At 46.7% G+C, this 25,523-nt stretch overlaps 1 protein-coding gene across 3 annotated transcripts in view; it reads left to right on the top strand.

The window, feature by feature from the left end:
* Positions 1 to 25,523, top strand: part of DENND2A (DENN domain containing 2A) — a 398,086-nt gene that overhangs the window by 132,759 nt on the left and 239,804 nt on the right. For all 3 annotated transcript variants that reach the window (XM_085651922.1, XM_085651923.1, XM_085651920.1), the window contains exon 2: positions 10,106 to 10,213. In XM_085651922.1, coding sequence (XP_085508048.1) covers positions 10,128 to 10,213 — 86 coding nt within the window. In that variant the 5' untranslated portion in view covers positions 10,106 to 10,127. The remainder of the gene's footprint in view (positions 1 to 10,105; positions 10,214 to 25,523) is intronic.

Here is a 25,523-nt window from a genome sequence, read left to right as displayed (position 1 = left end):
CGCCCACCCTTACTCTCTACATTGGGATCCGGCAGTTAGATCTATTGTCTACAAAGCCTGTTTAAGTCCTGGTCTGTATTGGCGGAAGCTAAATCATACACCAGCCTTAGTAGAGTATTTTAACCCCTGTAAGGAAATAGTTCTACTCTACAGGATTTGCAGAATTCATTGCCTGTGTTATATCAGGGACACCATGCGCTAAATAGGCTTTGAAGATCAATGGGCTGATCATGGGTGTTCAGTAAACCTTTCCAAGGGCTCCCTAAAGGAAGCTTCCTGGGCAAACATATAAACCTTGGAAGTGAGCATCACAAACCAGGGGTGTCTCGCATCCGCTTTCTTTGAACTTAAAACGTATAGTTCTTTTGAGCTCTTCCTAGCTTACCTCCTAACCCAGGGGGCCAGAACACTGTACATTAACTCTTGCCATGGCACTTTGCTACGACTGGCTTTGTGTCAACTGGAAATCAAGAGTGGACCTGAACTGTTCAGTATGCTTGCAGTCTGAAGATCTACAAAAGTTTTCCTTTTTCTGTCCTGGCTATGCCTGGCCTAGGACGCGGTGGTTCCTTCTGATTTGCAGGCAGCTGAGGGTCAGGCAGAGCCGGGTAGCACTCAGGATTCTGCATGCGGAGACTAAAGAGTCCATTGTGTGTGTGGTCGCCAAGTATCTCCACTGGAGATACTCAAGTTATGAAACCTTTGATATGGATCTCCTATGCCCTTTTAATTGCTGCTTTTGTATTGCTGTTTATTTTTTAGTTACATAATTGGTATTGGATGTTCTGTTTCTTTAAATTTGTAAACTTTTTATGTGATGGTCTTCTAATGACCCTACATGTATATCTTATAATTATAGGTGTACGTTTTCTCTGTTTGTAACTTTTATGGTCTTGGTATCTAATAAAGAATTTACTGACTGAGAAGGAGTAAGAGAAAAACGAACAAAAGTCACACAGGGAGAAAGCAGTAACCTGCAGGAGTGAGAAAGAGGCAGGGAGTGCCTGTTGATGGATGAGAGGCATGAGATGGAATCAAGACTACACAGCCTTGGCATTGAGCACTCCCACCATTCGATGGCACTGACTGCTGCTTGACGCTTCTCCCTTGTTTTTTTTTTTTTTTAGCAGGTGCTGCATCTAAAACAGTATGCGCAGAGATAGGGTGGTTTATTTTGAGGGAGGGGCTTAAGTGACAGTTTGGCTGGAACAGAAGACCGCAGTGACCTTCTTTGCCCTATGAGAGTATTTCTTTAGCAGGTCTTCCCTCCTGAATCTATGGCTAGGGAGGCTATTTTACTTTTTGCCCCTATTTTTTTTTCCCTTGGGTTCATTGAATATTTAATCTATTGGTTGGTCACTCTGGAGTATTTTTTTCATTTCACCTTCAGGTGCCCTATATGCATCATGCCCCAGGGACTCAATGGGCACGTGCGCCTGCTTTGTGCACCCTCGAAGCATTGTGGTATTACAGAAGCGGCCACAGACAGCTGTGCGACCCCTTCTGTAATACTGATAGTGCAGGCACAAAGACAATTGCCCCATTTGTATGCGGTGTGGCCCCACACAAATGAGGGAATTACTTTGCCTCTGTCCTATTACGGACATGGATGCAGAGGCAAACCGGCCCTTAGGAAGGGCACTGATTGTGCACCACAAAAAGGAGATCCATTGTTAGTGTGCTGTCTGAGGGCAGCCCTCTGGAGGGGGTAACAGGATACCATGCACCCTCCAGACACACCCCTGCAGATTATTACAGCTCCTCACTGCACTCACCTGCAGGGGGAGCTCTGTCTTCTCTTTGAAGTACTGGTAGGTTGCTACATGCACAGAGACCGAAGGGCCATCCGCTTCAAAGAGGTGATCTGACTTTCATTAATTCACTACCCCTCAGGTCAGTGCAAGATCTCGGCTGCCCAGGGGCAGCACATTACTTGTAATAGGGCGCACTGTCCCTGTTTCTGCCTAGCGCACTTGCCTACAGTTGCCCCATGGGGTAAGCTGGGACAGTGTGTCCATTCACGTCATGACCTGATGCTGGAAGGCTTGGAGGAAATTACTGGAGCCGTTGGAGGTGGAACACTTAGAAGGCAACATTTGGGGCAAGAGCAAAACCGGTTGAAAGGACGGTAGTTGAGAAGATATTTGATGCAAGTGGATACTGGGGTTGTTTGTCATATTTGGGTGGGTGTGATCAAGTGTGGGAGGGGATAGGTTTTTGAAATGTGTTAGCAATGCGGAGTTTTGATGATTGTAAAGTTCTTTGAAGCTCCTGCAGACCTGTCCTAATAAAGTGGCCTTTTGCTCTCCGTGACTTGTCCTGGTTAAAGTGCACCGTTTCGTCCGAAGTGCAGCTATGACATAATTGCCAACACTACTGATTTAGAAAGTAGGCTACATTTTTAGGTCGAGCATTCGAGACCTCTTGTATATACTTTAGTATATTCTTATATGTTTACTGTACTTTGTGGGCTCTGGAGATCAGCCCTAGGACTTGTCTGCTTCCGCTTAGGGACTTTTTTTCTGTTCAACTGCCTCCATTTTTCTGATAGAAAACGACCAGCAGAGGTCAGTAAAATAACAGAATCACTTTAGCATTCTCTAGATTCCAGTCAATAGAAATCATCTTCCACGAGCACCCGTAGACAATATTTTTTTCAAATCTTGTATTTTCAGTGATATGACCACCGAAGGCCCTGATTTTATATTAAAAACAGAGCTTTGGACTATACCATTTCCCGCTGAAAGGCAATATTTCTCTACAAGTGTTCCCATACCTGGCGTGTCATGCAGTTTGGTGCTTTCTTTCCCTCCATGTTAGAGAACAGTAGATGTTTCAGCACCCAGGCTAATGTGCTACATAGCTAAATACATATAAGGTTCCAAATGTGAGACCAATTGCATTGCAAATGCTTGTTCTTTGAGTTATCCTACTTATTTTGGAGAAGTTGCAAATTGAACCTGTTAAGCGGTGAAACAAGCCCTCGGAGCAGGAATAGATTTGAGAATTCCAACTTGTCTCTTGTAACCTGAACAATGTCCTAAACTGCATGCTGGGAATGCTGCTGGAGTTACTGACGTCACTGCACTGCTCAGATATATTATTGATGAAAAAGTGTATTAGCCAGGCTAAACAGGCCACAGGGCACAAAGTTCATTCATTTAAGTCATGGTATTAGTTATCATCATGCCATCCCAGTCAGACGCCACAGGGTTCTTTCCTTTGATCCAGGCCCCATCGCATGTCATGTGATTTACTATGATGAAATTATCAGCACAGTCATGTGACTTTTCCCATGAGGAGCAGGGTTAAGACTACTTTACCTATGGCTGGGTCCAAACTGGGGTGCTGTGGTGAGCAAAAAATGATGGGTTAGACCCATATCTTTGTGATTGGGGATGAGTGTTTGGATTGTTCAGCATTCCGTTCATCATTTGTTCCTTTTGCTTTTGTTATCCTAAGTGGGAAGGGTTTGCCTAGATGTGGGTCTCGTGCTCACTGCGCCACTGGATTCAACTAGCCTGGATGATACCCCGAAACCGGTCCCAAGATGCTTGTTTCCAGTCCAGGGAAAACCCGACTTGGCAGTTCGGGCTGGACTGTTCCCATGCAGAACATGGTCAAGACTGATTTGCATATGACTGGGTCCAAACTGGGGTGAAAAAACAATGGATTAATCCCAGATCTGTGACTGGGGTAAATATTTGCATTGTTCTGCATTCCGTCCATCTATTCTTTTTGCCTTTGTGCCTGGTGTCCTCATTATACCAACATGTGGTTTTGTGGCTTGCAGAATCCTACTTCTGTTCTCGGTAATACGTTGACAGGTACACAAGTTTTTTTCTTATTGGGTGACGGTGAAAGTAGGTTGGGCTGTAGAGTTTAGAGATGGGATCAGCGCTCGTGGGTGCAAGAGGCTTTGGTTTGTGATCATGAGAGGTCATGGCAGGTTGTGGTTTCTCTCTTGTGTTTTTGAGTGCTTGGGGTTTTGTTAGGAGGAGTGGTGTGTGGTTTTGGTTTCTCCTAGTCCGTGTACTGGCGCTGTTATGGTTTAGGAAAGCCAGGAGAGGGGTAGGTTTAAGGTTTCTCTTATTTCTGCATCTGAATCACTCCAAAGAGGATATTCTCCTTCCCCGAGGCCCCGACTGCCTGCCAGACCTCAGTTGTGGGCTCGGGGCCTGGAAGCTCCTCTGAGCAGGCCGCAGGCATTTAGTTCTCACTGTTATTGTGTAAGAGACAAAGAGCCGTGCTGGCCTTGGAACACGTCAATGCGAGCAGAAAATGGCTGCCCCTGCCAGCCACAGAGGCAGGCCAAGAATCCCAGGCCTGGCCTCGCCACCTATAGATGCTTTTCTAGGTATGAAGAAAATACAGAGCAGGACAGGAGTGAAGCAGTCTTAAGGGACTCCAAACTGAGAGCAAGAGTCTAGTGAAGCAGTCTCAAAGGACTCCCAAGTTCAAAGCAGTAGTATAGTAAAGCAGTCTCAACAGGCCCCTAACTCAGAGCAGGAGTCTAGTGGAGCAGTCTCCAATGCCTGTTACTCCAAGCAGGAGTCCAGTGACGCAGTCTCAAGGGGCCATTAAATCAGAGTAAGAGTCTAGTGAAACGGTCTCAAGGGACTAAATCCAGAGCAGAAGCCTGGTGAAGCAGTCTCAAGAAATTCTGAACTCCGAGCAAAAGTATAGTGACACAGTCTCAAGGGAATAAATACAGAGCAGGAGTCTAGTTGAGTCTCAAACGCTTCATACAGAGCAGGAGTCTAGTGAAGCAGCCTCAAAGGACTCCTAGCTCAAAGCAGTAGTATGGTAAAGCAGTCAACGGGCCCCTAACTCCGAGCAGGAGTCTAGTGGAGCAATCTCAATTGCCTGCTACTCCGAGCAGGAGTCCAGTAAAGCAGTCTCAAGGGGCTTGTAACTCAGAGCAGGGTCTAGTGAAGCAGTCTCAAGGGTCCCCTAACTCAGAGCAGGAGTCTAGTGGAGCAGTCTCCAATGCCTGTTACTCCGAGCAGGAGTCTAGTGAAGCAGTCTCAAGGGTCCCCTACCTCAGAGCAGGAGTCTAGTGGAGCAGTCTCCAATGCCTGTTACTCCGAGCAGGAGTCTAGTGGAGCAGTCTCAAGGGGCCCCTAACTCAGAGCAGGAGTCTAGTGGAGCAGTCTCCAATGCCTGTTACTCCGAGCAGGAGTCTAGTGGAGCAGTCTCAAGGGACCCCTAACTCAGAGTAGGAGTCTAGTGGAGCAGTCTCCAATGCCTGTTACCCCGATCAGGAGTCAAGTGAAGCAGTCTCAAGGGGCTTGTAACTCGGAGCAGAGTCTAGTGAAGCAGTCTCAAGGGGCCCCTAACTCGGAGCAGGAGAGTGAAGCAGTCTCAAAGGGCCCCTAACTCAGAGCAGGAGTCTAGTGGAGCAGTCTCCAATGCCGGTTACTCCGAGCAGGAGTCTAGTGAAGCAGTCTCAAAGGGCCCCTAACTCAGAGCAGCAGTCTAGTGGATCAGTCTCAAGAGGCCTGTAAGTCCGAGCAGAGTCTACTGGAGCAGTCTCAAGGAGCCTGTAACTCGGAGCAGAGTCTAGTGGATCAGTCTCAAGAGGCCTGTAAGTCCGAGCAGAGTCTACTGGAGCAGTCTCAAGGAGCCTGTAACTCGAAGCAGAGTCTAGTGGAGCAGTCCCCAGGGGAGTCCTGATACAGAGCAGGTCTGTGTACAGCAGTTGCTCAGTAGTTTGTTCCTTAGCACAGTGTTCTCTGCGTCAGCTGCAGGTCACAGGAGAAGATCCCAGCGTGGCAGGTTGAGGACCATGGATTCGGGTCATAAATATTTCTATACAGTTTGGGAAGTATCTCTTACTTGGGTGAGTTGCCTTAATATGCACAATTTGCAAACATGCATTCACCTGCTCAGTTGGCTTTTGATGACCTTAATAATAGGCCTTATTTGGGAATAGTCTATTAAGTCCTTCATGAAACGTATCCCAACACAATAGGGTAACTGCATGCACCTAGTTTAGCTCTGATTTTTGTGCGGAATTGCTTGGTACGGTCCCTTGCACAGCCTTAGATCCGCAGATAAATCCCTTTTTGAATCCCAGTTCTGCAAATTCCAGCTTGAAAACAGACGCACAATAGTGAAAGGGCATTTTCTTTATACACTGTTTGTTAGGTCCTTTGCCCCGCTGCCACGTAAGGAAGAAAAAGTAATCCTAATTCAGGAAATCCTGGCTGTGTCCTTACTAACTGTCCTGTAAAGAAACTACAGCGGCTTATTTGTGCTTTCCTGTAGCGCCCTGATGCCTTTGGGTGAATGGCTGTGCTTTACAAATCCAGATGCAAACCTAAATACAAATATACAACTTCTCTCTGATGTTAAAGTTCTAACTTGTTTCTCAAAAGTGGAACTTTCCCCGCGTGTCCTCTGTAGGGTGGTGATCCCCAAGATCACGAGCCAACCAGCGCTCTGAAGCAGCGTATTGGTAGCAAATGACTCCTCCAGAGGGCCGGGTGGGCAGAAGAATGTGGCATGTTTGACCCCACCCCGTAGGATAGCATGAGCCATTGTTACGTAAGATATAGCTACTAAATGTTAGGAAAACATTGGGGGTTGTGTCGTGATGCTAGCCCCTTCTGGGGTTCTTGTGTCATCTAACCATGTGTTATTTTTACTTAACTTGGGATGCCATTGGCTGGATTACTATGGACCTAGAAACCTGAATTCTGAAATGTTAGCCTACAGAATGTGAGCTGTGGTGTGACACCAGACTTACGACGCGAGACTTCAGGTTACAGAATTGTGAGCTGCGGTATGATGACGCAAGACTTCAGATTACAGAGCTGTGGTAGTAGGATGCGAGACTTCAGGTTACATCCCCAGTGAACGTTTGTTTTAAATTTTGGTGTGCATCGATTTAATCAACTTGGATGAAAAAGACTGGTTTAAAACATAAAAGAAAAAACATTTGTTTTCTCAATTAAACTTTGCTAACTTTATTAGATTGCCCTCTCCCTTCCTGGAACACTTTCTTTCCATAAGGAATGGACCCCTAGGAACCCGACAAGCCCTTCACAGGGTCTCAAAGCTTGTACAGCAGCGCCAGGCAGTAAGCGGAGGCGTGTCGTGTACAAGTGGATAGAGCCCAGACTGGTGTGATGAGGTGGTGTGCACTGACCTCAGACTAGGAAAGCAGGCAGTCCACTTCATTGATGAGAGCCTCTACATCCCCAGTACGCTGCAGCCAGCAAAGGGGCAGGCTGAGTAACCCACAGACATCATTTGAGGTCCTCGATTCCGATTATTTAAATTTAAGAATTGTTTGAAATTACACAGGCATGAAATGAAAGAAATGTAAGCCGACATACACGGAAGAAACACAGAAAAAAGCAGACATTTGAGGTTTTTAAAAACAATTATCTCAATTGGAGCATACTCGAGGCACCAGGAATTGTGTAATTCCACACGTCAGTTTTTCCGTGTAATTATTGATTTGCATACTTGCCACATCATTCAATGCCTTCTTCTGAGGTGGCAGATTTCATAAAGCGTAAACAAACAAAGGTATTAAAATAAACGTTTGTGCTGGAGTTTAACTCAAATCCAGATACTTTTGAAAGTTAACTAGCGCCCTTTCTCCTGTGGATTGCTATCTCTAGTCGGTAAAAAGCAAGGGGCCCTGAAATACTAGGGCACTGAGGTGGAGTCCCTTTTGCAGGTTCCCTATAACTCCTGCATAGAGACCACACTTCCTCTCGGCTTGTGTCCTCAAAGAAAGGCCCAGAGCTCTCTCTGGTACTAGGATTGTGTTGAACCAGGGCTTGCTAGTCACTGATACGACCTTAAACTGCCCCCAAAATGAACCTTAGGATCTCCTCTTAGTCCAAGTTCCTTGTGGGTTCAAATGTCCAAGTAGTGCCTAGAACTCGGTTCTCTTTTTAAGTCTTGCCTAGGAGACAGTGCATGTTTTGTCTGTTGTGAGGTGCATTGTTAGCTTACACTGGGCTTAGAGCCCATTACCATTGGTTAGCTTCATTGTCACTTTCCTTTGCTTGCTTCTTATTCGTTAGCGCTGTGTGAACTTTCTTTCCACTTCTTGTTTGTCCTTTTCCTGGAGCATGGACATATTATTTTGCCCTTACAGTGCTCTCTTTTTTAGTCGCCACTTTCTTCTTTTTGTTTAAGCAGTCTACGAATATGCTCACAATTTCCAGCTGCCTTCCTTGTTTACTTCTCCCTCTCAGTTGTGCTTGTGTTACTCTTCCTGCCCCTTCTATGAGGTTCTTGCCTTTGTGTGTTTCTCCCCACACCCCTGGTGCTTTCTCGCCTGTGTGATCTCCCCAACTCCATAATAGGCTCTCTTCTCCGTTCACTTTCACCCTCTCCAGGTTGCACTGTCTCCATTTGTTTCCCTCCACCCACTTTGTTGCTTCCCTATACACCAACGCTTTGTTCCCCCCCCACCCACCCATGTGTTGCTTCCCCCCACTCTCTTGTTGTTTCCCTGCCTTCCATGATTCCGCCCTCTGTTTAGCATCTCCCACCCTTGTTGCTGCTCACATTACTTTAAAAAAAAAAAAAAAAGATTTTTTACTGATACAACTCGGGTCAGTAAACCAAAAGAAAACAAGCATTTGCAATGCAATAGTTCTCACATTTGCAAGAGTTTGAGCTATTGAATTGTAAATGACAATGCCAGTGAGAAATACTTTTTTTGATTTGTTAAAATTGTAGAAGGGTGGAACATACCACCATGTGGTAAACAACAACATATAGAGTAAAACATGCCCCCGTGTGCTGGGCAGCATTGCACAAATGTACATGATGAGTAAAAACAGGGAGAGCGCTTTGAAATATGTAAGATGAATAAAAACAGGAGTAGCTCTTTATAAGGCAATGGCCCTCTCATTAGAAGATTGGGTGCAGCAAATGACCGTTATAACAAGGATGCAGCACGCGTTAGGACTTGTGTTTGATTAAATGTGTCTGTCTCTCCTGTCTCAAATAAATAACTGACAATGCCTTTTATTTATGTTGTTTTTTTAAAACTGATAAATAAAAGGCATTGTCATTTACAAGGCCAATAGCTTAAACTCTTGTAAATGCGAGACATATTGCATTGCAAATGTGTTTGGCGCTCGTGCTATAATTTTATTTTTAATAAAGTGTTTCTTTCCTGTTTATTAGCCACACTGCACAGCATACGGGATGCTGTGAGGCATGGCTAAAACCATTGGCAAAGCCAATAGAGGTCCCAAAAGTGTGACCTATTGGCTTTGCCAATGTGTGTTCCATATGCTGTTGTGTTATGCACAAGCTTGTGGGTAAGTCAATGGCCGTGGCCTTAACTTTTGTTCTGGCTGCTCAGTTGTCATTGTGTAGTGGGCTGCCAGTTGCCTTTCTTACCTGGGGAGAATAGCCCATTTCTCCATGATACTGTCTGGTATGATTGGGGGAGTGTGGCTTCTTTTTGTCAGTGACTTCCAGCCATGCCCTGATATTTTTTTGAGCGCATCTTTGGTGGCAAAGAAACATTTCATGAAACTTTGGAAGTTGTGCCTCAGTTTTTGGCTGATGCAGTTCAGCTGTGAACTTAATGTGGTGGCTGTCGATCAGTGTGTGCTTACCCCGGCTGATGGGACGCAGTAGTTTACATAGGCATGATGTTTGCCCCAGCTCTGAGCTTGGCATGGGATAAGGTTTGTGTGTGCCATGGGTTGTGCCTGGCAAGGCTCAGTATGCTGAGGCATCTAAATTCTGGTCTTGGCTCGCAGAGGTAGCTCAGGTCTGTTAGTTATAAGACTGACATGTAAATTCTGTGCTTGACATGACTGATGTGAATGAACCAGGGTGCACTTGGCATTGCTTTTGTGGGTGTGCCCTTGACATGGCTCACATTATCAGTGGTGGTCTTCATTCTGGTGTCATAAACTGTGCAATGATTAGAATGTTTTAGTGCCATAAAGTTTCAATACAGTTTAAAGTATATATTTTTTTTAATGGTGCCCTTTCTGCCATCAGAATCCGTGACTTTGGGCCAGCCAGCCAGTCACTGCTTTTCATCTCGCTTGTTTAAAATTGGGTAATGGCAGACTGCCTTGTCTGGTTTGACCTGTTTCTTTCTGTTTAGTTCCCGCAGGTGAATCATCACCATGCCTTGTGCTAACGCCATGAGAACTGGCGAGGCAGCAACAGTAAACCAGTCACCCGAGACGCGTGTGCAGTTGCCACTCCACAGGTAAGAGCGTCTGTTCTCTAGTTTTTCATCAGTGGTGGGAACCCTTTCAGCTGCTAATGAGTTCTTCATGTGTAAACATCAACATGATCTTTTTTTGTCTTTAGGTTAGCTCATGTAGTACATCCTATTTCTCAAACACTTTGCAACTACATTAATAAATATATATATTTTTTACAGCTTAGATAAGCAACATGCTTTTAAAATCCTTTCTGATTAGCCTCACCGTCTTGGAAATTCTCAGTAGGGTGGAATTGCATGGCAGAGCTGTGGGTCTGACAGACCACTTGCCTAAAAGGGGGCTGTGAGGTAGGCTTGGAGAGGAGTGGTATTAGTCGTTGCAGCTCTTTAGGAAGTGGTCATCTGAGCTCTGGTATGCCTTTGGAATCCCAGAGCTCTAACAGCAAGCAGTCATCCCAGCTACTATAGGAAGCAGTCAGCCCTGCTCAAGGAGGAAGTGCTCATCGCAGTTGCCAGAGGTAAGCGTCCTCCTAGCTGTAGCAGGAAGGCTTCACCCTAGCTGTAGCAGGTTGCTTTTGTCTTGGCTGTTGTAGGCATTAATAACCATAGCTCTCAGAGGCAGAGGTCACTCCTCCTCTGGCGGGCAGAGAGCGGTCACCCCTGCTCTGGGGGGCAGAGAGCGGTCACCCCTGCTCTGGGGGGCAGAGAGCGGTCACCCCTGCTCTGGGGGGCAGAGAGCGGTCACCCCTGCTCTGGCGGGCAGAGAGCGGTCACCCCTGCTCTGGCGGGCAGAGAGCGGTCACCCCTGCTCTGGCGGGCAGAGAGCGGTCACCCCTGCTCTGGCGGGCAGAGAGCGGTCACCCCTGCTCTGGCGGGCAGAGAGCGGTCACCCCTGCTCTGGCGGGCAGAGAGCGGTCACCCCTGCTCTGGTGGGCAGAGAGCGGTCACCCCTGTTCTGGCAGGCAGAGAGCGGTCTCACCAGCTCCCATAGGCACGGTCACTCCAGCTCTCATGGGCAGTGGAGGGTCATCCCAGCTCTAATGGACGGGAGGATCACCCTAGCTCTAATGGGCGGGAGGCTCACCCTAGTTCTTGTGGGCTACAGGAGTGAGTCATCCCAGCTCTCATAGATGGTCATCGTCCTATCTCTCCACTTTTGTTAACAGCGGTTGGCAGTATGAGCTCTTATGTGGTCGCATCCACCCTCTTGAAGACAGTGGTCATACCATATCTTGTAGGCTACCATCATCTCTGCTTCTATAGGCAGCCGTCATCTGTGCTTCTAAAGGTAGCGTCATATCTGCTCCTGTCTGAAGGCGCCATCTCGTCTTGGCTCCCGTGGGCAGCTGTCGTCTGCTCTTGGCTTCTGTCAGCTGCCATCTTTTCGCCTCCTTTTGGCATGAAAAATAAAGCGATATTAAATGAGAATGACAATAAAAGGTTCTTGTTAAAACAGAAATTTCACTGGTGGAAATACTTCGAAGCCGGGCACAATAAAAGGCTCATAATTGAAAGTGCTGAGAGCTAACGAGTGGGTAAGGTCAAATAAAGTGCATTGGGAATTTTTGAAGGTGTGCAGTAACCATAGTTCCTTAAGCCTGCTATTACTGTATTTAATATACATGTCCAATCATGGGCCCTTTCTGGTATTTGACAGTCTTTTTCAACAGTTGCCGACCTCAAGTTCTTATCTGCAATGGCCATAAATGTAAGGGAACACACTGCAAGAGGCAATAGTAGGCTGCCCTCTTCTCAGCTGTGGAAGGAAGGCTTTACCTCAGCTCCAGTAGACCGAGGTCATCCAGTTTCTTGTAGGCAGTGGCCATCCCATCTCTTGTAGGCAGGCACCTTCCCAGTCCATGCGGACAGTGGTTTGTCTTCCTAGCCCTCGCAGGCACTGGTCCCATCCAGGCTCTTGTAGGGAGCCATCTTGTCTGCTCTTGTAGGAAGCGGTGGTATCATTTTTTCAAGACTACTATTCTTCTCGCTCTTGTAGGCAGTGATCTTCCATGCTTTATAAACAGTGAATATGTTCAACTCGTGTAGTAATTGTGAGACGTCCACCTCATGGGGTATAAGCCCTCATAAGTTTTAAGTAAAACACTCTCAGAAGATAAAGAGCTTCTCCAGTGGTGTAAGGACATTCCAGATCCAGCAAGATGTGGTTATATTAGTGGTGGGCTCTTGCAGACCCAGTAGCTAAAAGCCTCGCGATCTTCAATTTCATTGCAAACCATAACCTCACCATTAGTGTCTATCTCGAGAAATAGATCGAAGAAGTTCCTACGTCCACAAATGTTGCTTATAGTACAGTATCTTCTCGGATGTGTCCTGTCACAGGCCCTCAAGCCTAGGAATATGTTGTTACCAAACAGGATCCAAAATCTTCAATTTTGTCCTAAAAAGTGCCCCGTCAATATTTGATATATTGTCAGCGTGTATTCTTTTTTTCTGGAGAGGGAATGTACTGCTGGTGTGGCCTCTGCAAAAACACATCACATTATCTCCGTAGTAGTCTCAAGCCACTTGCATGGTTGTGGGCAGTTGAAATGTATAGAGGTCATTAAATCCAGTGAGAAGAACGGTCTTCGACATGACGTCCCCAGTATAGCTCAAGAACACGTCTGATAAGCATGGACTGTTGATGTGTTCACTACAGGAGACTTTTCATCGTGCCCATGGTGATTCAGTGCAGATCAGAATCCACGTTCAAGCCTCTGTCGTACTTGCTCACTCCTGCACCGGCTCTTCTGGTGTCTCCTAATGGACGCTGAGCGCAGATCCCCAGGGAGAGGCTCGCTGGCGATGATCTCAACATGCCGCGACAATTACTTGAACGGGCTCATTTAATGATAAGGTGGTTAGAGCTGGGACTGTGCTGTTTGTAGTGGTCATTTCTATAAATGAACTCCGAATAATCTCTTATAATCGATCCCTTTTTGACTGGTCATGAGTCAACCCTGTTTGGAGACTAGAATGCTCGCTGCCTCTGTCACTAAGGCTCAGAAATGTTTTGGAAATGGTTAAAGATTTTCAGTGCGGTCACAGAGCTTTGGTCACTTGCTCACTGTCCACAGTGAGGGCAGGCAATGACATTGCTGAAGTGTTTGATGAGTAAACATACTGCCTATTTCAGAATCCGGTGTTGTAAAGTTCACCTTCGGACAGAGGCCTTGTTGCCCATTCAGGCTCCATGTGAAGTGGGCTCCTGGGGATGTCATCCAGACCGTGTTCGTTGACAGTAGAGGTGTGTCTCCCTAAATCTCCCCAAAATGCTTAAAGAGCAACTGAACTGTGGGATCCACCTCAAAATTTGTTAGAATTTGTAGTTCTTCTGTCCTTGTATCATCCATCCCAATTTTCGGTATTGCAAGTTAAATTTGCAAAATCCAATTTAAAAGTTTGTTGGTTAAGGATGTTGTAACTAGCTAGAAATGTGTCACTGTTGAATACTGGCCTTTACTTTCCGAGAGAACTGTCAAGGCAAAAACAAGTTTTGCTTGTCCCTCTCATGCACAGCCTGTGAATCTCTGTTGTGGCGGGTGGGCAAATAGGAGACATTTAGGTTTGTTGATTTTTATATGGCTCAGTATCAGCCTATGTGAGTGTCCCATAAACTGTTGACTGGTCTAAAGGGACTCCTTGAATCCTTAAACTTGTCTCACAGGAGCCAATTTGCTGAAAAAGCAGCTTATTTAGTGATTCAAAGCTTATTTAGTCCGAACACGCTCTAGATTAAACTAGATGCCTAAATCTAGTAATTGGACGGAAATCCCACGATTAAAGCCTGAACATACTACTGTGTCTGTGTTCATTACAAGATTTCCCTATGATCTTAACTCCCGTTTATCCTGTTAGTGAATCAGAAGTGATTTGACAGGGGTTTGGGCTGCTTGAAGGAGTATGGGTAAGGTCTCTTTTTCAGGTGCGGTTCGGGTGGGAGGCGTGGGGGTAGGGTGCCAATGGCACTGTTGAATCAATGGAGGCCTTTGGTCCACTAGCCCGCTAAAGGACCATCTGCCCCCAGGTGCACTTTGACAAAATTGAATGTCGCAGGGCCATCATAATGTTGCCTCCTGATGCGCTGACAGAGGTGGCCCTTTGGCAAATTAGCAGCTGCACTAATTGTGTTCCGTAAAGTTGGGGGGAGGAATCATCTGTTTCGCCGAATAAAGGCTCTGCCAAATTTTAAATTAAGCTCTAAATCTTTTTTATGTTAGTAATTGGATGGTAATGTAGGTATAAGTTTAATATTTTAGACGGTGAATGCTTTAGACATCTTCTCCTCGCCCTGCACAGATGCCTCCTCTGGCTCTGCGCAGGCATCTGTCTTAATACCACCTTGCTAATTATTAGGCCACAAGGGGCTGATATCCAATGTTCCCTCTAATTTGTTTCCTCTGTGTGCGGCAGTGTAAGGTCTATATGAGCTGCAACCAAGGCTATGTGTGCCAGTAACCAGACCGCGCGGGTGGGTGCAGCGTCAAATATCACTCCAAACTTTTTCTTAAAAAAGTGAAAAGACGGTGCATTTCCTCACATACAGATCCAAGTGAACGTTGTTAAGGCAGGCCTGAAACCGTCCCACATAGCAATTTGAAACCTTGGCAGCCATGTTGCTGCATTTCTTTTCTTAATAGAGCTGGGCTGCGGGTTGATTGTGTGCATTTGTTCTAGTTTTCATGTTAATTTCAGCTCTTGATGAGCGCTGCCATTAACATGAGCACTTTAACAAATGCTGTCTTTGAGCAGGAAAAATAAAATTATAATAAAATTATAATAACGTTATTATAATTTTACTTTTCGAAGTTTCAGGGCTGGGTTAGGGTAGAGCCGCGCCAGGCTTTCGACTAACGCATTTAAATACTAGTGTCCGCAACTCCGCTCTAAAATGCATTAGTTACGTATTCTTGTGCCCCTCTGACAATACTGCAATTGAGGTGCACTGCCAATGAGGCAGCACCATCACGCTAAAATTGTCTAACATATATGAGCATGCAACTGCGCCTTCAAATTTAAAATGCTATGCGTCAAAGGTAGAATATTCATGAACAGCACTGAGCAGGCAGGCCAGAATTTAACAGATCATTTATCAGTGCCCGAACTAGCCTTCATGTGAGTCTACTCTGGGGGTACCAGCCAGCACGTGGGTGATCCATGGAGCGGGTCTTGCCTGCTGTTTTCCCACAATCACCTCACCCTTTTGATGACCAGAAGCACACAGGTGCTTCGAAGATTGGACACACCGGCGGGTGGTAGCTATAATTTCCTTCCTGCACCCCCCAGCAGAGAAGTCACATTACCTGAGCCTCTTGCGCAGGATGTTATAGTTTTAAGAACAAGCTTACAAACCATGGATTGTATGATCTTGGTTTAAAGCAATAATCGCTTATATACTTCAAAACACTTTGTTTTGTAAATAATCTGCTTTGCCACACTTTTCGAATCAACGTTGTTTAACTAGTCTGTCAATGAACCTTGCTTTACCTCTCAAAAAGACAAGTTTTTTTTCTTGAAAAATGGACTTTGGGAGATTCAGGTCATTACCCAACCCTTACCTCAGCTACTACCTTCTCCACAAGTATGGGGTGCTGCAGTCTTACTGCTTTGTTTCACGGTAGCTGCTGCTGAGGGCACATAATTTCAGGGGTCAAGAATGAGGTTTTCAGGGAAAGGGATTGGTAATTCCTAGTGTACGTGATTCAGGACCTCGAGTAAAAAGTAGAGCTTTCAGTAGATTACTCTGCATGCTGCACAGAGAAGGGAATTAAACATCTTTCAGCAATAGAATGAAAATGCAGCTCTGCAGGGTTTTTCTTCCCTCACTGCCAAACAAACTGTCTATTAGATTCTCTTTCTTTTTCAACTCCAAACACAAACATTTTTTTGTAGAGACTCTGTCCAATCATGTTGATTTACCTCATGCACTCTACCTCAGCCATTCTAGTAGCAAGACGATCATTAACCCTCTAAGTAGTCTGCTTGCTTCCTAAAAGCACCACTCATGCAGTGGTTGAAGTGGGCGGTATCGGCAGGGCACGACGTGCCCTATCTTCGTTAATTTAATAAATTCAGTTTCCCTGCTTTTTTAAATTTTAAACATGCGTCCCAGGATGGCAGAAATAGCCAAGGTCCACAGGTAAGGCTCGGTGTTCGTTGCAGTTTGGGGCGGGGCGGGTAGAGGAGGAAAAGGACTCTGTTGCTTCCTTCTTGCCCAGAGAAGACAAGAACAGTGCCCACTTCTGCTCTGCCGCTGGCAAAATCACTCACTGATTTCTGAATAATGAATGTAAAAGCATTAAGGTAAGCATGTTGTTCCTGCTTACATTTCACATGCTTTACTTAAACTTGCATTCCCTAGGAGTTTTTGTTTTTTCCAGGATGTTGTTACTTTTTTTTAGGCAGCATATTACTCTCGTCTAATGCGTAATTTGAATTGTGTCGCATCCAGGAGTTTATAGCGGGGCACAATTGGGTTGTACTAAAGGCAGTGGAAGTTTCTCTCAATGGGGCAGTATGGTGTTCAGTATGACTATGGTCAGAGCTGCCAAATTTGGAACTGGGGAACCAGGTTCAGCCTTCATGACCAGTCCACCAGCCCACTTTTCTGAGGGAGCACATTCCCTTGCTAGACCTTGTGTCATAGCACCAGCATGTGGACCCTGACGGTGGCAAATGTGGGTTACCCTTAAAGGCCTGTCAACCACAATCCATACTGAAGTTCACCTCCAGTCTTGCGGGCAGGCCTATAAAGCAGCACACCCTATCGCGACAGTCACTGAGGTCACAGGACCCTTGAGCAGGGTGGCTCTAGGGTGGTGCAATTGCACCAGGCGCTGACTTTGGGTGGGGTGTCATGCTTGCAAGTATATTATGTTTCTAAAAGCACTTTCTGCCTCCTTCCTGGCCTCCAGCAATTTTAGACAACCATAAAAATGTCATAACTCTGGTGATTAATGTTCTTCCTAGAGAGAGATGGAGTTTTGTCAAGTGGAAGTTTTGACTCATGGAAATGTAGCGAAGAAGGCTTATTTGCCTGCTGCAAAGAACATGTACCATCCAGATCACAAAGTGCACATAATGTAAATAGGTCAGTGGTCTACTGCTTTTGTCAGTGAGATCCTTTTGGTACTTGCAGTTTATAAGTCAAAATCCTAACATAGATCAGCGAGCTATTAACTGTCATCTAAGAACTGCATGTTTTTCCCCAATCTGAATATCCTAATGTTGCAAAAAGGGTTCATTTGAATAGAAATCAATACTGGTTATTAAAGAGAACCCCCAATCATGGTTTTACGTTCTAATTTCAGTGTGTTTCTCCAGACCAATCACTAGTAAACTATACTGCCTACTAGTATGGATGTCATGTGACTCCTACACCTTGTAGTCCTTTGTCTTATGTAACAATTCCTATACAGAGATTTACACACACATGATTAATTGTCTCTGTGTAATGAGTGTGATGTAAAGTGCTCTGACACCCTACACTGGTATGAGCGGCGCTGTTAAATCAAGTTAAAGTTGAGGGGCACTGTTAAAGGGTGGTAGTGAAAGAATCCGTGGCAGAGGGAGACATTGAGGGGGCACCAACAAACATTGTCGCGCAAGGCTCCACTAGCGCTAAAGCCGGCCCTGCCCTTGAGGCCTGGCCGCTTCACCCATTGGTCCCTCCGTTGGCCTTGTTTCAGCAGTAGTAGCTGTAACTCACCAGGGGTCAGCAATGCGGGATTTGCAAGCACACCAAACTAAGTTCCCAAACTTCACAGTCTCTCTGATTCATAAACAAGCACTTTTAACATGTGCTGCCTGCTTTGGGGCCACTGGAATTATGCAGCAATGGAGAAAAAAATTATTCCGCAGTGTTGACTAAATTATGCAGCAAAAAAGAGGCTGCAGCGTGAAGCAGTATATTTTCTGATGCTTTATTATTATTACAGATGCTAACAGTCTCTAACTAATGTTGCCTTATTAGTACCAGTGTAACATACAAATCCTGCAGTGACAAAGTCAACCTTTGCAAAGGGCCGTCCACTTCGCAGAAACACAAGTCACATTTTTTAGTAACATTTGATCCGTTTGAGCTGCAAACAATTTATTAATTAAAACCGTCAAATTATGCAGCAGATGATGCATTATGCGGTAATTTTGCAGAACAAGAATTATATAGAAAATATTTGCAAACTAGGATATTTTGCATTCATGCTTGAACTGCTCTTGTGGAAAAAGGGAGAAGTGTTGATGACAGAAGCTGCATGGCTCGGACACAAATGGTTTCAGTCCTGCCAAGTACCATGCGTTAGGCTAACGCATTTCAGTGTGGTGCTCCGCATTACCACACTGAAATGCATTGTCACGCATATGCATAGTCCGCATCTGTCACTGTACTGAAGGCTGCCTAAAAGTGTGGCAGCTCACAGCGCGCCTACCTTGGTGAGCGCAGGCAGGCTTGGAGCTTGCCATGAGGCTAACACTTACTGCTACAATGTAGCAGAAATCATTCATTATACTGTGTCCCTGCGCCGCAGGGAGGACGTCACATCCTGATCAGCAAGAGTTGAGTTTGATGAAAGGGGCTGGCTTTGCAGGCGGTGCCAAATTCAAGCATGGCGCTCGCAGCATCGCGCTGCCTACTGCAGCTCGCACAGGCCTGGGCCACAGCCCGCGTACTGTCAGCTCCCTGTCGAATTCAATTATCCATTGCCTCAGCCAAGGAAGACCGAGAGGAATGAGTGACACGGGTGCAGAGGCCGCCTCGACAGCCCCGCCGCTGAGCAGCCATTTAGCCCTGCCGTCGTCAGCAGTGCTTATCTCACATCACCTATACAGTCCTGCATTACACGCAGGAGCTGAACTGGAGACCTAATACTGCAGTGCCGCAGCTGAAGTCCCTGCTGCCTAGGGTACATCATATACGTGTGTCTGACGTCATGTGCGTGCCCCTTCTTACTTCAGGCGCTTGCCAGTCTGCCAGCTTGTATTATTGTGCTCATTGGGTGCTGGCAGGAGGTGTGTATTCAAGCTGGTGAGCAAATATGGCAAAACAGGCATGCGTCTACTGCAGGGTGTTCCGCTAATTGCACAGTGTGATATGGCTAATGATTTGGAGATCGTAGCATGGTTATGACTGCCTGTGAGTTGTGGGTCTCACTGTCCATCCTAGACAACACTGGAGGCGGGCTGGGGACTGGCGGTAAACCTGAATAGCTGCAGTGGCTCAGGCCTGAGCCTGCCAGTACCTCCAGCCTCCTGGCCAGCCATGGCAGGGTCTACATCACTGCCTTTCAATGGAGCAGCACCACCACCACCGCAGTCTGAACTGAATACCATCTGCGGCGGCGGCCTAATTAAGTTAAAGTATCTAGCCTGTATGTGGCAGAGCGTGATCAGGCAGCTGCAGCCTGTGGTGACCCCCGGTGTTAATGCTCAGAAGGTGACATAGGTGGCTCAACTGGCATCCTCTAATGTGTGGCACTAACTGAGTGTTTCATGTTGTTGACTCCTCTCTGACATCGGTTCCCTGTTGGCAGGTAACTCGCGTAATGTCCGAGAGGCCCAGACCTCTACTGATTTGCTGGGAAGGAGGGACCCACCACAAAGGCTGACAATCTCTGTTCGGCAAAGACTGGAAGCACAAGCCTCAAAACAACCCACAACTGAAAAAAACAGCTCCTGAGCATGTGTGAAATGCCTTGATTTAACATATTGCAAAGGAGCTCTCTGATATTTGTATGTTTCGAAGTATATGACTTAGACATGACTGATAAATGGAAGTCATTTAACAATTATTTCTCATATTTATGTTTCCCTCATTTTCATAGCTTGATTTTGCTCGTGAGAAAGTATCACTAATACTCGTTAAAATGTCACTCATAATTACTCTGAAATTGTCACACATGGCAATCTGAAACCTGGGCAGCTATGTGGTTTGCGTTTCCACTTTTAAGCTTATGTCACCTGGAAGCAAATGCCGTGTTTGTTGGCTTCCTGCATTTCTTATCTTTATAGAGCGCAGCTGTGGGGTGATTGTGTTCCTTTGTTAACGTTTTCATGTTAATGGCAGCGCCCTTCATGAGCTGCAATTAACATGAAAACTTTAAAAAAGGCACACAATCACCCCAGCCTAGCTGCATTAAGAGAAGAAATGCAGGAAGTCTACAAACACAGCGTGTGCTTTTAGGTGATTCTAAAAGCACACGCTGTGTTTGGTGCTGCATTTCTTATGTTTGCTAGAGTGTGGCTGCGGGGCAGATTGTGAGCTTTTGTTTAAAGCATTCATGTTAATCGCAGCTCGTGACGCTCGGCAATTAACACGAATACAAAGCACACGAAGAGCCCCACAACCGCACTCTAGAAAACAAAAGAAATTTAGCAAGTGCTCCCTCCTTGGGAGGGAGCACTTGCTAAATGTCTCTTCCTCAGCAAGTTAGAAATGACCGTTTTTCACACTGCTTCGGCGGCGCGAATGCTCTCGGGGTTGTGTGTGCGTGCCACACACAATCGGTGCGCGCTCGGGGGCACTGAGGTGCCCGCAGGCGCACACCTTCAAGGGAACTCTGCTGATACCTCTATATTACATTTGCAGCATTTTCCTAAATGGGCAGCAAGCTGCGCCATGTAGGGTGTGTTATTGAAAGGGTGTTGTCTTTGTTTTTTGATCCTAAGTGGGAAAGGTGTCCAAGTTGTATGTGATGACCACATGGTGCGAATATCGTATTGTGGGATGAAGAGGTGTGAGAGATGCACAGATGATGGTTTCGGTGGGCTGACAGCTTTGAGCAGCTCTACAGGCCCCTTTATGGTATTGTTTACGATCATAGCATAGTCAAGGGGCTGATCTCTTTTACAGTAGAGCATTTGTAGTTCATTTCCCAGCCCCAGGGACGGGGCTCTTATTGGTAACTATAATAAAGGGATTCTTACTGTAGATTCACCTTTGAGATTGAACAAGACATTCTTTAGCATGAGCTTGAACTCCAGCAGAGGAACATTAAATGTTATCGCTGCAGGCAGACAGGCTGCTGCTAGCAGCACAGCCAACTGTCTACCAATGGAGCTCAGACACAGTAAGCCATAGAGGGTTTACTGACACCGCTCCAGACAGACACCAGCTGTCAGTCTATTTCCATACTGCCAGTGGAATCTCCGCTTTGGTACCAATAACCTCGAACTTCACCAAGAAACGTCTGACAAATCCTGAATCTCTGAGAAGTCCAAATCTGTTTGCAAAAACCTGCGGTAGTGACCAGGACAGTTTATTGAAGAGTAGATATGCAGATTAATCGGTGCAGTTTAGAAGTCTAGCAAGTCTTAACACTGTAGGCTTCATTATAATTGTAATTGTATGTTCGAGGCATATGAGCTGCAGATCACACACTGAGGATAAGATCGCCATCTGGTGTTGGGCTCGGATGATTGCAGGTTGTTGTTGTCTTCGGAGAAGCCTTTGGTCACGAGGTTGGTGACTCCTCCCCTGGACAACAGTGCGCATGGGCATCCACTCCATCGGCAGATTGTTTTTTTCCGCCATTGGGTTCGGATGAACTTTTTTCCGCTCCAGCAGAAAACTTCCAGCAATCGATTTAACTCTTTGATTTGTATTCCATCGACGTCGACATCAACTCGGACCGGTTCCGGAAGCGGCTGATGGACAGGACACCCTTCAAAAAATGCCCCCAGTGTGGAGCGAAGTTCCCCCACAGTGACCACCACGAGGTTTGCAACCTCTGCCTGTCGCCGGAACACAACGAGTCCACCTGTCCAGCTTGTTCCGCTTTCCGTTCGAAGAAGACCCTCCGGGACCGAAGAGCTCGACGCCATATTATGGCCAAACCAGCTCCAGAACCGGAGGACATCTTTGCTCAAGATGTTCCCGAAGACGACACCGAAGATCTCGAGATCGTGTCCGAAGCCGACGATTCCGATGACCTCATCACTCCAGGGCAGCGTGTGAGTACCACCCCCCCTGCCCCTGCCCCATCCAAAAAAGCAGTGGTCAAGACTCCGCCAGTTGGGCCCAGTCGCGACCGGAAATCCTCTTCAGAAGCCCCGCCCTCGGGCCCGGCTCCGAAGACATCTAAGCCTGCGGGTGGCTCGGGCTCGAGCAAACCTCACCTAATTGTGCCTTTAACACCCTCGGCACCCAAACACTCATTGTTGGCACCGAAACAGGCTCCAACACCGAAATCTCCTTCGGCACAGAAACGTTCCTCGGCACCGAAGTCTCCACCGGCACCGAAACGTTCTTCAACATCGATGCCTAAAAGTCCATCGGCACCGAAAACTCATTCGGCACCGAAAACTCAATCGGCACCGAAACCTCAATCGGCACCGAAACCTCAGTCGGCACCGAAACCTCAGTCGGCACCGAAAAATCAGTCGGCACCGAAAAATCAGTCGGCACCGAAAAATCAGTCGGCACCGAAAAATCAGTCGGCACCGAAAAATCAGTCGGCACCGAAAAATCCATCGGACCCGAAAAAATCATCGGAGCCGAAAACTGCGTCCCCGCCGAAACAAGCTCATAAAGACCCGAAGCGGACGTCACAGACACCACCTTCGGAGCCAGATGATCTTTTTCGACCAGATCCTACTCAGAAGCGGATCTACATCAATCCTAAAACGGGACATGTGACTGCCATCCCATATAAAAAGCGGAAGCTGGACACTACACCTCCCCCAGCTCCCATACGGAAAAAGGACTGTGCTACTTCACCACTTCGTCCTTCCTCTCCTGTTTTACCTCCTAACCCGTCCCCCCCTCCTCCTCCTGCTTCTCCTTTACCTTTACCTTTACCTTTACCATCTCCCTATCATTCACCTCCTCCACAGGATGATAATGATGACTTAGGGGGAGGGGCGGACCCTGATTTATTTGATGATCCTGCTGATCCAAACGACCCTTTTACGTTCCCAGACCCAGCACCCATGGATGACTGGTCTTATCCTATACCTGACATGCCTGACCCCACTACCTACCCTTCCAAGCCCTCCCCTCCTGATGACCACCTAGGGTACGGCCAACTTATAAATAGGGCAGCAACATTCCACGGCGTTACAATGCACACAGACGCCATTGAAGAGGACTTCCTCCTTGATACCTTTGAGCAGTCACAAAAGACTGTCCACATACTGCCCATGATCAAAGGGGTTATAAAGCATGCTACTGAAGTCTTTAAGGACCCTGTTCGAGCTAGGGTGCTCAACCCACGCATCGAAAAAAAGTACCGACCAGCCCCGCAAGACCCTGCATACATTAAGGCCCAGCTCCCTTTAGACTCCCTAGTCGTATCAAATGCCAGGAAACGCGCTAACTCTCAGACAACTGGAGAAACGCCTCCCCCAGACAAAGAGTCTAAGCTTTTAGAAGCCTCGGGCAAACGGGTCGCCGCGCAGGCGGCTAACCATTGGCGTATTGCGAATACCCAGGCCCTGTTAGCCAGGTATGATAGAGCGCATTATGACCAACTTGAGGACCTTATGCAGCATCTGCCTGAACCTTTTAAGTCCCAGGCCTCTGACCTCATCCAAGAAGGCAAATTAATATCTAATGCCTCCATTAAATGCGCCTTAGATGCAGCAGACACTGCTTCTAGAGCGGTCAATACTGGCGTCTTACTCAGACGACATGCCTGGCTCCGTATTTCCGGTTTTAAACCGGAGGTTCAAACCGCAATTCTTGCTCAACCTTTCAACCAAGAGCAGCTATTTGGCCCTGCAGTGGATACTGCATTAGAAAAAATGAAAAAGGATAATGAAACTGCCAAGTCTATGGGAGCACTGCAGTCTCAACAGAACCGGGGTTCCTTTCGTCGCTCCTTTTATAGAGGAGGCTCCAAAAACACATCAACTGAGACCACGTCCACCTTTAAAAATTCTGGACAAACATCCCCCAACAGAGGTTACTTCCGGGGAGGTTATAGGGGAAACAATAACAAAGGTCGAGGACGGGGCAATAACAACAACACCCGCACCTCACCAGCCACCAAACAGTGACTTGCCACCACTCCCCCCAGACCATTCCACTCCGGTCGGGGGACGACTCCAACAATTCCTGCCTGTCTGGACTTCCATCACCACAGACAGGTGGGTAAGACAAATTATCCAGTCTGGCTACTGCCTCGAACTCATACAATCCCCCCCAAACATACCGCCCAAACAACGTCCAATGTCCTCGCATCATCTCTCTCTCCTCAAACAAGAAGTTCAATCCCTGTTACAAAAACATGCGATAGAACCAGTTCCCCTTCAACATCAGGGAAAAGGGGTATATTCTCTATACTTCCTCATTCCCAAAAAGGACAAAACACTAAGGCCCATACTGGATCTCAGACTACTAAACCAGTATATACATTCGGATCATTTTCACATGACCACTCTCCAACAAGTCCTCCCACTTTTACAACAGGGAGACTTCCTCGCCACATTGGACCTCAAGGACGCATACTTTCACATCCCTATGCATCCCGCTCACAGAAAATATCTACGATTTGTGGTAGATGGGCAACACTATCAATTTACAGTTCTCCCATTCGGAGTAACAACAGCACCCAGAGTGTTCACCAAGTGCCTAGCAGTCGTGGCAGCGCATCTCAGAAGACAACAGATCCATGTCTTCCCCTATCTGGACGATTGGCTCATAAAAGCCAATACATACCAAAAATGCGTTCTCCACACTCATCGCACGATTCAAACTCTCCACGATTTGGGATTCACTATCAACTACCCCAAATCCCACCTACAACCTTCCCACTTACATCAGTATCTGGGAGCAACCATAGATACATCCAAAGCCATTGCCTATCCCAGCACAGCCAGGATAGCCAGTATACAAAATCTCATCTCTCAATTTCAAACTCATCCATCTCTTCCAGCAAGAGTGTTCATGCAGCTCCTAGGCATGATGGCGTCGTGCATCTCCATAGTCCCACACGCACGACTTCAAATGCGTCCCTTACAAGAATGCTTAGCACAACAGTGGAACCAAGCTCACGGACAACTTACCGATCTGGTGTTGGTGGACAGTCGCTCACTTCGATCACTGAAATGGTGGAACACCATCAACCTGTCCAAAGGGAGACCGTTCTTAGAGCCTCTTCCACAAGTTGTGCTAACTACAGACGCATCTCTCACGGGGTGGGGAGCCCACCTCCTCCACCATACCACTCAGGGCAGATGGACCAGCCAACAAAAACTGCTCCACATCAACCACCTGGAACTCTTAGCAGTGTTCCTAGCACTAAAATCCTTTCAAATTCACCTAAAGAACAAAACTGTCCTCATACGCACAGACAACATGACGACAATGTATTATATACAGAAACAGGGAGGGACACACTCTCTCCAACTGTCCCAA

The sequence above is a fragment of the Triturus cristatus genome, chromosome 4_1 (genome assembly GCF_964204655.1).
Source record: "Triturus cristatus chromosome 4_1, aTriCri1.1, whole genome shotgun sequence".
In the NCBI taxonomy this organism is placed as follows: domain Eukaryota; kingdom Metazoa; phylum Chordata; class Amphibia; order Caudata; family Salamandridae; genus Triturus; species Triturus cristatus.
This window is presented reverse-complemented; position numbering and strand designations above follow the sequence as displayed.